At 43.4% G+C, this 15,175-nt stretch overlaps 1 protein-coding gene across 4 annotated transcripts in view; it reads left to right on the plus strand.

The window, feature by feature from the left end:
- Window positions 1-15,175, plus strand: part of LOC115156861 (ephrin type-B receptor 1) — a 298,565-nt gene that overhangs the window by 256,576 nt on the left and 26,814 nt on the right. For 3 of the 4 annotated variants that reach the window (XR_003868337.1, XM_029704639.1, XM_029704641.1), the window contains exons 10-12: window positions 2,297-2,485; window positions 8,986-9,233; window positions 12,985-13,200. Coding sequence is in view for 3 of the 4 variants with exons in the window: in XM_029704639.1 (XP_029560499.1) it covers window positions 2,297-2,485; window positions 8,986-9,233; window positions 12,985-13,200 (653 nt within the window). In the remaining variant the exon portion in view is untranslated. The remainder of the gene's footprint in view (window positions 1-2,296; window positions 2,486-8,985; window positions 9,234-12,984; window positions 13,201-15,175) is intronic. The other variant, XM_029704640.1, reaches the window with a different exon arrangement.

A 15,175-nucleotide genomic window follows, 5' to 3' on the forward strand; every position in this document is an offset into this window, starting at 1 on the left:
AGCCGACTGTATACCCACCATCTTACAAAGGGCCCAGACTATTCTGACAGCTACGTCTATCATTGGAAAAACGACCCCGGAAATGACAGATTCTTCGACGAACTGCCGTATATTTCACGAAGAAGGTAATTGCGGGCTTGATGGAGTTAGATTTACATTTACGATCCAGGCCAGCGGCGTGTTGATCCCTTATTGCATGCAGACTGCAGACTGTTGTGGATTTTCTCTCTATGATCTCTGCCTTAATAAGTCGCAGTGTGTGTCTGATGAATGATTTTCTCGCATCAGACGTCGGCTAATTAACTTTGTTTATGAACAGATCTGAACTCGTAATGGGGAGAACGCAAGACGGGATGTTAGTTTATATGTGTTGCCTGTAGCGAGTGTACATTATGGCGCTAGGAAGTATATTAGTTTAGGTGCACTTTTGAGCCACATCTGTGTCATGAGCTGTTAGTTATAGTTCTCGCTCTCTCTCTCTATCTAAATCTCTCTCCTTCCTCTCTCCCCCCTCTCCCCCTCTCCCAATGGGCCTTGTTGTTTTATAACTGGGTAAAAATAAACCTGGAGGTTTGGATGCACTTTGGCCCGTACGCACAGATCAAGGAGCCATGAAATATTAAGGCTTGGATCTATTTTTTATCGGTGGGCCATGAAAAGATGCGTCCTAGTTTAACAGGGATTTACCAGAGAGAGGGAGGAGATAAGCGGTTAGCTAATTAAATTATACATGAAAGTGGACTCGGCTCTGTGGAATATGGAAAAAGGCAATGGATTCAAGTTTGTGCGTGTGTGTGTGTGCGCGTGTGCATATGTTTGCATGTGTATACCAGTGGAGGCTGCTGAGGGGAGGATGCCTCATAATAATGGCTGGAACGGTGCGAATGGAATGGCATCAAACACATCATTCCGCTCCAGCCATTACCACGAACCTGTCCTCCCAGTTAAGGTGCCACCAACTTCCTGTGGTGTATACGTGTGTATGCATTCCTATTTACTTGTGTGTTTACCAGGCCTCCGATTCCTGAGATGTGTCTATCAGTATTACTGCCCTTATTTCAGTCACACACATGTCCAGAACGTCATTATAGAATGCCGAGCTCTCAACCCTCTCATTGATTAGCTGTAATCCAATCTCTATAGAGTCTCTAATAAGCAATTCCACAGAGGCAAGGTTCAAGGTAATGAGTGTACTAACAAGACAGGGCTTCCAGCCAAGAGCTATAGGTAAAGTGCCCTGAGCCCCTCCTTGACTAGATCCTGTCCTTCCTATCCCCCTCTCAGCCAGTCCTCAGCCACTCGAGACTCTGCTTAGCCTATGTGCTGCATGTCATGTAGATGAATGAGGTTTGGGAGGAGAAGATGGGTTCATTTCAATCATGGTTGCCATATTGTAAAAATCAGTCTGAGTGGCAATCAATGTCTTTGAGAGAATCAGCTCTCTGAAGTGTTGGGATGGATTTTGGGATCTGTCTTTAGCTGCATCTCAAATGACACCCTATTCCCTATATAGCGCATCACTTTTGACCAGAGCCCTAGTACGCGGCTGTCCCATGTAGCTCTCGTCAAATGTAGTACAAGATATAGCAGATAGGTTGGCATTTCAGACACATATTCTGTGTTGTCATTGCATTTTGTTGAATATGATTCTCACTACGCCCCAAGCCAAGTGATCCTCCATTCCCAGACATCCCCAGACAGTGAACTGTACTCACCTATCTGAGACGCTTGATAGCAAGGCGGGTTTATCAGTTTATGAGCTCCTATGGGGAGAGGCGGTGGGGAAATTGGTTCCTCCGCTATCAAAGGGCAGAGAGGAATGGAGTGAGGGAGAGGAAAGAAAAAAATCTGTCTGCATTTTTCTCTCTCGTGCGTTCTTTTGTTCTCTCTCGCTTTATCTCTCTCGATTTGTCTGTGTGTGTCTCTCTGTTTCTCTATCTCTCTAATTTCTATAGGGAGCAAACAGTATAGCCTTAATGGACTTTACTGTAATTACTGTAATTCAAATCCATTCACACATGCTTGCTTGTTCGCCTCCACCCAAAGAAAAATAATTCATTTTACTAATGCATTTTAACCTTTTGAGAGGTTGTATTAATGTGATGCACAAGCCGTTTTTTTTATTGCACTTTGCTATCATATGCATCATGGACATAACAACATATGACATACTGTGTGGACATATGGACATATTTCAATATTCATCCATTTCCCATTTCACCACCAAAAACACCTTCCATGTACAAAGCCTTTACTCTATTCTGGATTGTTCACTGGCCACTCTGATTGGTTCTAGAGCTCTCCCTGAGAGCCGACATGTCTAACTGCACCTCCCCACTGGGCTGCCCGACCCACTTCTCAGGCTCTCCGGGGATGAAGATCTACATTGACCCCTTTACCTACGAGGACCCCAATGAGGCCGTCCGGGAGTTCGCCAAGGAGATCGATGTGTCCACCGTCAAGATCGAAGAGGTCATTGGTGCAGGTAAATGTGAATGAATGTGTGTGCGTGTGTGAGTGGATGTGAAGGGGTGTGCGGAGGGTGGGGTGCAGTTGTGTGTTGGATATCTTTGTGGGTCAATATTTATTTATGTGTGCAAATTTACAGAGAGGGAAAAAAATCCCCTGCTGATTTTGTACGTTTGCCCACTGACAAAGAAATGATCAGTCTATAATTTTAATGGTAGGTTTATTTGAACAGTGAGAGACAGAATAAGAACAAAAAAATCCAGAAAAACGCATGTCAAAAATGTTATAAAATGATTTGCATTTTAAGGAGGGAAATAAGTATTTGACCCCTCTGCAAAACATGACTTAGTACTTGTTGGCAAAACCCTTATTGGCAATCAGAGGTCAGATGTTTCTTGTAGTTGGCCACTAGGTTTGCACACATCTCAGGAGGGATTTTGTCCCACTCCTCTTTGCAGATCTTCTCCAAGTCATTAAGGTTTCGAGGCTGACATTTGGCAAGTCGAACCTTCAGCTCCCTCCACAGATTTTCTATGGGATTAAGGTCTGGAGACTGTCTAGGCCACTCCAGAACCGTAATGTGATTCTTCTTGAGCCACTTCTTTGTTGCCTTGGCCGTGTGTTTTGGGTCATTGTCATGCTGGAATACACATCCACGACTCATTTTCAATGCCCTGGCTGAGGGAAGGAGGTTCTCACCCAAGATTTGACGGTACATGGCCCCATCCATCGTCCCTTTGATGCGGTGAAGTTGTCCTGTCCCCTTAGCAGAAAAACAACCCCAAAGCATAATGTTTCCACCTCCATGTTTGATGGTGGGGATGGTGTTCTTGGGGTCATAGGCAGCATTCCTCCTCCTCCAAACATGGCGAGTTGAGTTGATGCCAAAGATCTTCATTTTGGTCTCATCTGACCACAACACTTTCACCCAGTTGTCCTCTGAATCATTCAGATGTTCATTGGCAAACTTCAGAGGAGCATGTATATGTGCTTTCTTGAGCAGGGGGACCTTGCGGGCGCTGCAGGATTTCAGTCCTTCATGGCGTAGTTTGTTACCAATTGTTTTCTTGGTGACTATGGTCCCAGCTGCCTTGAGATCATGGACAAGATCCTCCCGTGTAGTTCTGGGCAGATTCCCCAACGTTCTCATGATCATTGCAACTCCACGAGTTGAGATCTTGCATGGAGCCCCAGGCCGAGGGAGATTGACAGTTCTTTTGTGTTTCTTCCATTTGCGAATAATCACACCAACTGTTGTCACCTTCTCACCAAGCTGCTTGGCGATGGTCTTGTAGCCCATTCCAGCCTTGTGTAGCTCTACAATCTTGTCCCTGACATCCTTGGAGAGCTCTTTGGTCTTGGCCATGGTGGAGAGTTTGGAATCTGATTGATTGATTGCTTCTGTGGACAGGTGTCTTTTATACAGGTAACAAGCTGAGATTAGGAGCACTCCCTTTAAGAGTGTAAAAAAAACACTTTTTGTGGTTATTCTGTCTCTCACTGTTCAAATAAACCTACCATTAAAATTATAGACGGATAATTTCTTTGTCAGTGGGCAAACGTATAAAACCAGCAGGGGATCAAATACTTTTTTCCCTCACTGTACAGTATTTTGCCACTGACCTCTTCCAACCTCCTTACCCATGTTACATGTGCCCTGTGATGCACTAGTCTCTCTCTCTCTCTCTCTCTCTCTCTCGACATGTCCTTCCTCAGTGAGCCAGGCCAGACCTTGTTGACTGTATGGAGGACATGCTGATGTGTGTTGATTCATACGGAGACTAAAATAACACCATGCAGGCTAATGAGACAAGGACTGGAATAGACTCCCATGGTCTGGCTGGGACACACTGCATGATAGGAAACACTGTGTGAGGGAAGGATAGGGGGAGATGGAGGAGTGGAAGGAAAGAGGGATGGGGATTTGCTAATTACAGGAAATAGTAGATATTTTCTGTGAATTTGTTGGGTTGTTACTCTTTTAGTTTCTATTGATGAATTTCCTCCCCAGATGCTGAGCTGGAAGGAAGCAAGACAGAATAGTTTCAAAATGAAATTACTACTGCTAGTTTTAAAATGAAAGCTACAATGAAAACTCATGTATGTGTATGTAGTCATAACTACCTAAAATTGGAAGTTACAGGAAATTCTTAGAATGACACTGAACCATTCTTAGAATAATTGTTTTAACAGTAACTGGACTGATATTCCAAGAACAGGCTGGGGAGCCTTATGACCAGACCAGACATGGTTTGACTAGACAGCCTTCCCTGAAGAGCGCCCTCATTCATAGAAAAACACTTATGCCAGCAGCAATGCCAGCAGCGACAGCCTGTCTGATAATGGTCTTCATTTTGAGAGTTCGTTGCAAAAGTTATATATTTTGGTATTTCTTTGTAAATCTGTCTTTTTGCCCCTAGCGGTTCAAATCACGTGCCTCTATGTCATCTCAAGGGTGGGGTACGGTATGAAATACACTCCCTTCTAGATGTGCTGGGTGGTACCACCTCAAGGCTTACTCAAGGCTCCAGAGTGGTGCAGGGGTCTAAGGCACTGCATCTCAGTGCTTAAAGTGTCACTAGTTATGCCCGCCCGACTAGCATCACCACCCTGGACGGTTCCGACCTAGAATATGTGGACAACTATAAATACCTAGGTGTCTGGATAGACTGTAAATTCTCCTTCCAGACTCATATTAAACATCTCCAATCCAAAATCAAATCTAGAATTGGCTTTCTATTTCGCAACAAAGCCTCCTTCACTCACGCCGCCAAACTTACCCTAGTAAAACTGACTATCCTACCGATCCTCGACTTCGGCGATGTCATCTACAAAATAGCTTCCATTATTCTACTCAGCAAACTGGATGCAGTCTATCACAGTGCCATCCGTTTTGTTACCAAATCACCTTATACCACCCAACACTGCGACCTGTATGCTCTAGTCGGCTGGCCCTATCTACATATTCGTCGCCAGACCCACTGGCTCCAGGTCATCTATAAGTCTATGCCAGGTAAAGCTCCGCCTTATCTCAGTTCACTGGTCACGATAACAACACCCACCCGTAGCACACGCTCCAGCAGGTATATCTCACTGGTCATCCCCAAAGCCAACACCTCATTTGGCCGCCTTTCCATCCAGTTCTCTGCTGCCAGTCACTGGAACGAATTGCAAAAATCGCTGAAGTTGGAGACTTTTATTTCCCTCAGCAACTTTAAACATCAGCTACCTGAGCTGCTAACCGATCGCTGCAGCTGTACATAGTCCATCTGTAAATTGCCTACCCAATCTACTTACCTCATCCCCATACTGTTTTATTTTATTTACTTTTCTGATCTTTTGCACACCAGTATTTCTACTTGCACATCATCATATGCTCATTTATCCCTCCGGTGTTAATCTGCTAAATTGTAATTATTCGCTCCTATGGCCTATTTATTGCCTACCTCCTCATGCCTTTTGCACACACTGTAAATAGACTTTCTTTTTTTCTTCTGTGTCATTGACTTGTTTATTGTTTTATTGGCTTGTTTATTGTTTACTCCATGTGTAACTCTGTGTTGTTGTCTGTGTCACACTGCTTTGCTTTATCTTGGCCAGGTCGCAGTTGTAAATGTGAACTTGTTCTCAACTAGCCTACCTGGTTAAATAAAGGTGAAATAAAAATAAAAATACATTCATAAAACTACAGACACCCTGGTTTGAATCCAGGCTGTATCACAACCGGCTGTGATTGGGAGTCCCACAATTGGCCAACCGCCGTCCGGGTTTGGCCGGTGTAGGCCATCATTGTAAATAAGAATTTGCTCTTAACTGACTTGCCTAGTTTAATAAAGGTTAAATAAAAAATATATACAGTTGAAGTCTGAAGTTTACATACACTTAGGTTGGAGTCATTAAAACTCTTTTTCAACCACTCCACAAATTTCTTGTTAACAAACTATAGTTTTGGCAAGTCGGTTAGGACATCTACTTTGTGCATGACACAAGTCATTTTTTCAACAATTGTTTACAGACAGATTATTTCACTTATAAATCACTGTATCACAATTCCAGTGGGTCAGAAGTTTACATACACTAAGTTGACTGTGCCTCTAAACAGCTTGGAAAATTCCAGAAAATTATGTAATGGCTTTAAAAGCTTCTGATAGGCTAATTGACATCATTTGAGTCAATTGGAGGTGTACCTATGGATGTATTTCAAGGCCGCTCAGCAAGGAAGAAGCCACTGCTCCAAAAACAGCCATAAAAATGTCAGACTACGGTTTGCAACTGCACATGGGGACAAAGATCGTACTTTTTTGGAGAAATGTCCTCTGGTCTGATGAAACAAAAATAGAACTGTTTGGCCATAATGACCATCGTTATGTTTGGAGGAAATAGGGGGACGCTTGCAAGCCGAAGAACACCATCCCAACCGTGAAGTACGGGGGTGGCAGCATCATGTTGTGGGGTTGCTTTGCTGCAGGAGGGCTTGGTGCACTTCACAAAATAGATGGCTACATGAAGAGGGAAAATTATGTGGATATATTAAAGCAACATCTCAAGACATCAGTCAGGAAGTTAAAGCTTGGTCGCAAATGGGTCTTCCAAATGGACAATGACTCCAAGCATACTTCCAAAGTTGTGGCAAAATGGCTTAAGGACAACAAAGTCAAGGTATTGGAGTGGCCATCACAAAGCCCTGACCTCAATCATATAGAAAATGTGTGGGCAGAACTGAAAAAGCATGTGCGAGCAAGGAGGCCTACAAACCTGACTCAGTTACACCAGCTCTGTCAGGAGGAATGGGCCAAAATTCAACCAACTTATTGTGGGAAGCTTGTGGAAAGCCACCCAAATTGTTTGACCCAAGTTAAATAATTTAAAGGCAATGCTGCCAAATACTAATTGAGTGTATGTAAACTTCTGACCCACTAGGAATGTGATGAAAGAAATAGAAGCTGAAATAAATAATTCTCTCTACTATTATTCTGACATTTCACATTCTTAAAATAAAGTGGTGATCCTAACTGACCTAAGCCAGGGAATTTTTACTAGGATTAAATGTCCAGAATTGTGAAAAACTGAGATTAAATGTATTTGGCTAAGGCGTCTGTAAACTTCCGACTTCAACTGTATATACAAAAGTACAAATTAGTGGATTCGGCTATTTCAGCCACAACCGTTGCTTACAGGTGAATAAAATCGAGCACACAGCCATGCAATCTCCATAGACAAACATTGACCTCACTGAAGAGCTCAGTGACTTTCAAAGTGGCACCGTCAAAGGATGCCACCTTTTTGTCAATTGTCTGCCCTGCTAGAGCTGCCCTGGTCGACTGTAAGTGCTGTTGTTGTGAAGTGGAAACGTCTAGGAGCAACAACGGCGCAGCTGAGAAGTGGTAGGTCACACAAGCTCACAGAATGGAACCGCCGAGTGCTGAAGTACGTAGCGCGTAAAAATAGTCTGTTCTCGCTTGCAACACTCACTATCGAGTTCCAAACTGCCCCAGGAAGCAACGTCACCACAATAACTGTTCTTCGGGAGCTTCATGAAATGGGTTTCTATGGCCGAGCAGCCGCACACAAGCCTAAGATCACCATACGCAATGCCAAGCATCAGCTGGGGTGGTGTAAGGCTCGCTGCCATTGGACTCTGGAGCAGTGGAAACACGTTCTCTGGAGTTATGAATCACGCTTCACCATCTGGCGGTCCGACGGACAAATCTGGGTTTGGCGGATCCCAGGAGAACGGTACCTGCCGAATGCATATTGCCAACTGTAAAGTGTGGTGGAGGTGGAATAATGGTCTGGGGCTGTTTTTCATGGTTCAGGCTAGGTCCCTTAGTTCGAGTGAAAGGAAATCTTAATGCTAGAGCATACAATAAATTCTAGATGATTATGTGCTTCCAACTTTGTTGCAACAGTTTAGGGGGGGCCCTTTCCTCTTTCAGCATGATAATGCCCCCATGCACAAAGCGAGGTCCATACAGAAATGGTTTGTTCGAGATCGGTGTGGAAGAAGCTTGACTGGCCTGCACATGGCCCTGACTTCAACTCCATCGAACACCTTTAGGATTAATTGAGACGTTGACTGTGAGCCAGGCCTAATTGTCCAACATCAGTACCCAACCTCGCTAATGCGCTTGTGGCTAAATGGAAGCAAGTTTCCGCAGCAATGTTCGAACTTCTAGTGGAAAGCCTTCCCAGAAGAGTGGAGGCTGTTATAGTAGCAAAGGGGGGGACCAACTCCTTATTAATGCCCATGATTTTGGATTGAGATGTTGGACGAGCAGGTGTCCATATACTTTTGGTCACGTAGTGTCATTTTGATTAGTGAAAACACTGCTTGTGAACTATGGTCCAACATGCAAGTTGTGTAGGATCCGTGGTCAATGAAAGTTTATTGAGCCAGATTTAAGGTCTTGCACTAGCACAATCTAATGGATTCCTATTTACCGAAATCTCTAGGTCTAATACTTGATCTCTCTAGATTGTTGATCTAGCGCTATAACCACACACTCTCTCCCCCAGGTGAGTTTGGTGAGGTGTACAAGGGACGTCTGAAGCTCCCAGGCAAGAGGGAGATCTACGTGGCCATTAAGACCCTGAAGGCAGGATACGTGGAGAAGCAGAGGCGGGACTTCCTGTCCGAGGCGTCAATCATGGGACAGTTCGACCACCCCAACATCATCAGACTTGAGGGCGTGGTCACCAAGAGTCGGCCAGTCATGATCGTCACAGAGTTTATGGAGAACGGGGCCCTTGATTCCTTCCTGAGGGTGAGTTATAGAGCATGTGTGTATCAAGCATCTTAGAGTAAAAGAGCTGCTCTAAGATCAGCTAGTCTCCCTGTACATGTAATCTTATTCCTTATGATTTAAAAGGCAAAACTGATCCTTGATCAGCACTCCCACTATGAGACACAGGAATATGGAGGGTTTTCAGTCGACTATGCCTAATTAATAATGTATTAACACAGTTTACCATGTCTTTTTGTAGTATCTTTATAGAAATGTTATACTGTGGTACAGCCAAGAATAGGGTTTAGGATTAGAGCACATTGAGCTCTATTTTAACTAACCTAACGCAAAGGTAAATCTAAGCCAGGGATCATCAACTAGATTCAGTTGCTGAACAATTTTTTCCTGGAGTGGATTGTAGTGGGGTCGGAACATAATTACAAATAATTTGTAGACTGCAAATTGACCGCAAGAAGCCCAAAGAGGTATCTTTGACTAAAACATAATAATTTCAAACCTTGCTTACATTTGTATTTGATCACGTGTCTCTATATTATACGTGGGAATAATTGGGAACAGATTTCTTAATCACTTGGAGCTGATTTCCTGGTGTTTTTACAGTCTTATGTCCAACAATGAAAATTCCACAGAAAACTTGGGGGGCCAAATAAAACCACCCGCGGGCCAAATTCGTCCCACGGGCCTTCAGTTGCGGAACCATGATCTAAGCGCTGGCAGTAGCGCTATAGGTCTGAGGGTGTGTCAGAAATATTTGGGGTTTTGATTAATAAACAAGTTGCAGGTGTGACGAGGGCTTGGCCACTCACTGGCCAATCAATGCGTTCCATGGCTTAAAACTGCATGTGTTTGTCTTAAATTCTGTAGATTATTGATGGTCTTTGAGTTGTCATCAACTCCAATTCGGCTGGGGCATGGAATATTCTTGTCCTGGTCCATTGTTGATTAATTCTACAACTTATCTAATAGCCTAGGCTATAGTAATGAGTAATAGCAACAGTAAAAAAATACGAAAACATCCAGAATTTTCTCAATAGACTATGCTTGGAATGTTGGCAGTCAACATTGTTGTAATTGACTTCAACGAGCCTAGCCTACATGTCTTTACGCATTGCACTTCTCCTCAAATGAAAATACTAGGCTACCGTAAATTGTATTGTATGTGTGTGACACAAAATCTCAATAAGCAAAATATAGCCTAGGCGTACCATTGATGCTGCACTATAGGACTGAGTAATTTAAATACGTTTGAAGTGCATATTTGGTAACCGGATGAGAGGCGCTCTTTGGAGATAGGGATGGATACTTAAACAAGTGAAATGAAGTATGCAAGTAGGCATATGTGTGTCTGATTTAGGATGTGCAGTATATTTTCAATTCAAGACCCTCTGACGAATAGACCATTTAAACACCTTTTATGGATAGACTACGTTGCAAGACCAGGATAAAAAAAGGCACGACAGCATTGCTGTTGAACCAGCCTTAGTAGTCGAGTCCTAGGGTAAGGGGAGCCTATGAAGGGCTTGATATGAAACGGAAAACAAGCAATCTGTTTTTGAAAACAACAACAATATTTCTAAATAGGATGGGGTCAGAAGCATGACCTCATAAATCTCTCGTTCTATGGCACTGTGTGCACACGTTGGCCTTAGTGTCTTTACACATAACATTCACACGTCTATACAAAAAACTAGGCTCCTGTCAATTGTATCGTTGCCTATGTGCGAGGAAGATTCTCAAAAAAATCGGCCCTTGATATGGCATTATAGGATTGAATAGTTTGGAGGAACGTGTCTTTGGTAATCAGACGAGGGGAATGGGAGATGAACATGGGGATGAACAGCCTACTCAATCAAGTGAAATGAAGTATGCAGGTATGTGAATTATGAATAATGAAAAAGCATGAGGGCACAAACCTCCAAAATATGTCAAAGCACTCTCAGTTGACCAGTAGACTTTCAGTAGGTCTCAGTAGCACCAGTATAACTCTCAGTAGAGCCCTTTATTCATAGGCTACTTGGATAATGGCCAGCATAAAAAGACAGACCTATGCGAAACTGCTAAACCAGCGTTGATTAAAGGGAGAGTAGGCTATGCTTGGTTTTTAATCAAATTAAATGGGGGGGAAACCCATTTTTTTTTATCTTTCTGAATACGAGATTCACTGGCACAAAAGCAACATCTCTCTTCCCCTGGGCCTTGTGCGTCATGGCTGGATAGGCTGAGCTCCTGCTCTCAAAACCAATGCCATCATCAACTGCATTACCGTTAAGACCTGCTTTTTCTGGGTCTTAAAACTTCCCTTTAGAGATGCATGAAATGGTCACTTGTTTTTAAGGACACAACTCAAATATTGCCACCCCTCCCACCTCAGTGCAAGCGAGCTGATGTTGGACGGGTAAATTGCCTTCACACCAGCTGAAAATAGAGACCTCTGTGTAACTCCAGAAGATTTGAAAATTAACCGAACACAATTCCATCTTCTCCTCATCGAAGACTTCCTGAAATAGCCAACTTCCGTCTTCATTTAATTTCTCCACTCATGCCCCGAGCTCTTAATGAACTATCCCCTCACTCTTTTGTAGCTGGTAAGGAACGAGCGAGTGTACAGCTTAATCAATATTCAACCCTTTTTTTTCTCTCCGTCCCTTCTTCCTCCATCTCATGGATTGGTTTTCCTCTTCACTTTGATCTACTGCTGGTTTAAAGGGACCCTTTGAAGTTGGCTTTGCTAGCCGCCACATCTGACTTGTGTTCCCATCGATCTTACCCTACCCTCTTATTTGTTAGTATGTGTCGGGTTCAAAGCTCCTCTGAGCATTGGAGACACGGGGAGGAACTAGGAAGGGTTTGGGGAGAGAGCTCCTCCGTGTGTGTGTGTTACCCACAGTGATGGACGATGTACCATATTTACTACATCCTCTAACAACTAGTTTTGATAGGATCGTGTTTGGAGAATCCAATTTGGGAATCAAAAAGCATACCCTTTCCTTTTGATATAAAATAGGTGATGAGATGCAAGACAAGGGCTGTCTGGGACTGTGTCAATAGCTGCTAGCGTAAAAGTAAAAATCTGAAGAACAAACCACTTTAAGCGTAAGGCTTCAAGATTCAGTCACATAATCAGACACAGAAAAAAAACTGTTTTCTGTCTTGTAGAAGTAGGTCGCGCTCAGATAGGCATCAGGTTAGGCTGTTTGTCACACTGTGTGTGTATGAACATTGTACATATGTCTGACGGCAGATCTTGTACCCTTGTACAAAAGTTTGCCCTTACTTCCTGGCTGTGGTGTCACAGATGCATCCGCAGGGTTTTCTAATCTGGGAGCGAGATCCCAGAGGACGCGGAATCTTCAGCACAGACTCTCTCCGTGTCAGGACAATGTTGGCTAGGCATGGCCTTTATGTAATATGACAGAATATGTGGCATAGCATGCAGAATGTGCTTGTGTTAGTGTCATGTCGTTGCGGTTGTCAAATCAATTGCATTGCAATCAAATAGAACCATGCAATCGAATACAACCGTGTCTGGTCGACACACCTCAATGCCTAATGCTGTCAAATAGTGTAGGAATCAGTGAAGTATTGCTTGTTATTGTCAACATCTCAGCGGAAAGGCCTGCAAATTAAACGTTTATTTTGATATGGCCGTCGTCTTCTCCTGTCTGCAGCAAGAGAAAATGGCGGCGATCACAATAATAACAATGGTAATGACACTAACGATCCTCATTTATCTGTTTCTTTCTCTCTCTCCATCTCTTCTCTCCTGCAGCAAAACGACGGTCAGTTCACCGTTATCCAGCTGGTGGGCATGATGAGGGGCATTGCAGCGGGCATGAAGTACCTCTCTGAGATGAACTACGTCCATAGAGACCTGGCCGCTCGCAACATCCTGGTCAACAGCAACCTGGTCTGCAAAGTGTCTGACTTCGGGCTGTCGCGCTACCTCCAGGACGATACCTCTGACCCCTCCTACACCAGCTCTCTGGTATGTCCTACTAGCTACTCTCTGAGTGTTTTGTTCTGATGTTTTCCTACATTTACATTTTGAAATTTGCTAGGTAGGTTGCCAAGCAATGTACATAGCAACTTGCTGAAAACAAGCAACATAGAACAAGGAAACTGTGATATGTCTCATTTTTGGTGTGTGTGTGTGTGTGTGTGTGTGTATGTGTGTGTGTGTGTGTCTGTGTATAGGACTGCTTGAGTACAATAGGGGTAAATGGTACATCTAAAGAACTACAACAGTTTGTGCGACCATCTCTCAGGCATTTCCTTTCAGTCCTCTTCACCACTCTCCCTCACCTCAACTCCACCTCTGTCTCTTCTCTTTAACATTCCACAAGCCTTCTCTCCTCCTTCTCCTCCCTCTTCCCGCTAGTCACGCAGCAGTACTGTCACATCTTCATTAGTGCAGAGACATGCAGACTTAGAGGAAGGCCCCTTTCTCATTGGGATGCGTAGGATGCATGCAAACTGAAAGGGCATCCCAGACCCTTAAACTGACAGATTCTATTATTACTCGGGCATCATGGAAGGGTTTGTGCCCTAATTAACACCACAGAGGAACAGATCTGTAATTATTAGTCGCCAACGTTAGTGTAGCCGACTGTGTGCCCTGCATTGACTTTCATTTGAATCTGCTAATTAGTTGGATATATGTAGTGGTTTATTATTTGGTTTCTCCTGACAGTTTGGAGGGATTACAGTCAGCCTGGTGCCGTACCAGAGTCCCTTCTTTAGTGAGGTAAACTTTTGGAAAATGATTTATATGTACATGAGGAAATCCATATAATTCCACTGCATACTCTTAGAAAAAAGGGTTCCAAAAGGGTGCTTCGGCTGTCCCCATAGGAGAACCTTTTTTGGTTTCAGGTAGAACCCTTCTGGGTTCCATGTAGAACCCTCTGTGGAAAGGATTCTTCATGGAACCCAAAAGGATAAGCCTGGAACCGAAAGGGTTATACCTGGAACCAAAAATGTTTTTTCAAAGGATTCTCCTATGGGGACAGTCGAAGAACCATTTTAGGTTCTAGATAGCACCTTTTTTTCTAATAGTGAGTGAGTCATCAACGATCAAACACAAAAATGCTCTAAATATAAATCTAAGGCATCATAACAAAGGATTCATGAGTCAGGTATCAAGGTAGTACAAAAATAGAAGACTAAAATGAGTTCTTATGTATCTAAACATAGGTGTTCTTTGTGAAATCAAGGACATGATAACAACAGTACAAACCCATGTCTTCCTTCAGTCAGAAGAGTATTATTATTAGAACTCAACAGCGTGTGTGTGGGTGCGAAGTGTGTGACTGAGTCTGTATGTGTGTGTGTGTTCCTGACTGTGTGTGTGTGTCTGTCTCTGTCTGTCTGTGAACACTGAGATACCCAGAAAGGCGGTTGATTGACAGGTTGTCTTAGGTGTGAACAGGAAGTGTGATATGGGTTTGGGAAGTTAATTGCCCACTAGGAAGGAAGACCTACCTGGGTCTCTGTGACCCCTGTGGTTAAGCCCTGCTGAAACAACAAAGACAAGCACACCTTCAGTTGTCAGCTGTCAATCTCGCTGATACCACGAAGGGGGTTAGATGTTGGGATTGGATTATTGTTTAGTGTTCTTGATGTTTAGTTGTTTCATGTACGGTATACAAAACCCCTTGAAAATGAGATGATGTATCTCAAGGGTTTTAGACTGGCGATAAGGGTTGAAAAATAGATAGATATAGGCTTTAGGATATACCTTATTGTCCCCAAGGAGAAATTGGTCTTGGACATTAGAAAGGTACTGTACAATGACAGTACTTTTCACACCAACTGTTTTTTTGTGCTTAACCTTTACCCAACCCAGGTATTCCTAATGATAGGACCTATATGGCATCAGAGTTCTGCCATATACACATATACAGAAACTGCTATTTGCACTCTGTCCATAAGCACACCAGAGTAACACAAGTCTCTCCGAG

Source organism: Salmo trutta, chromosome 21 (assembly GCF_901001165.1).
Source record: "Salmo trutta chromosome 21, fSalTru1.1, whole genome shotgun sequence".
NCBI classification, from domain to species: Eukaryota; Metazoa; Chordata; class Actinopteri; order Salmoniformes; family Salmonidae; genus Salmo; species Salmo trutta.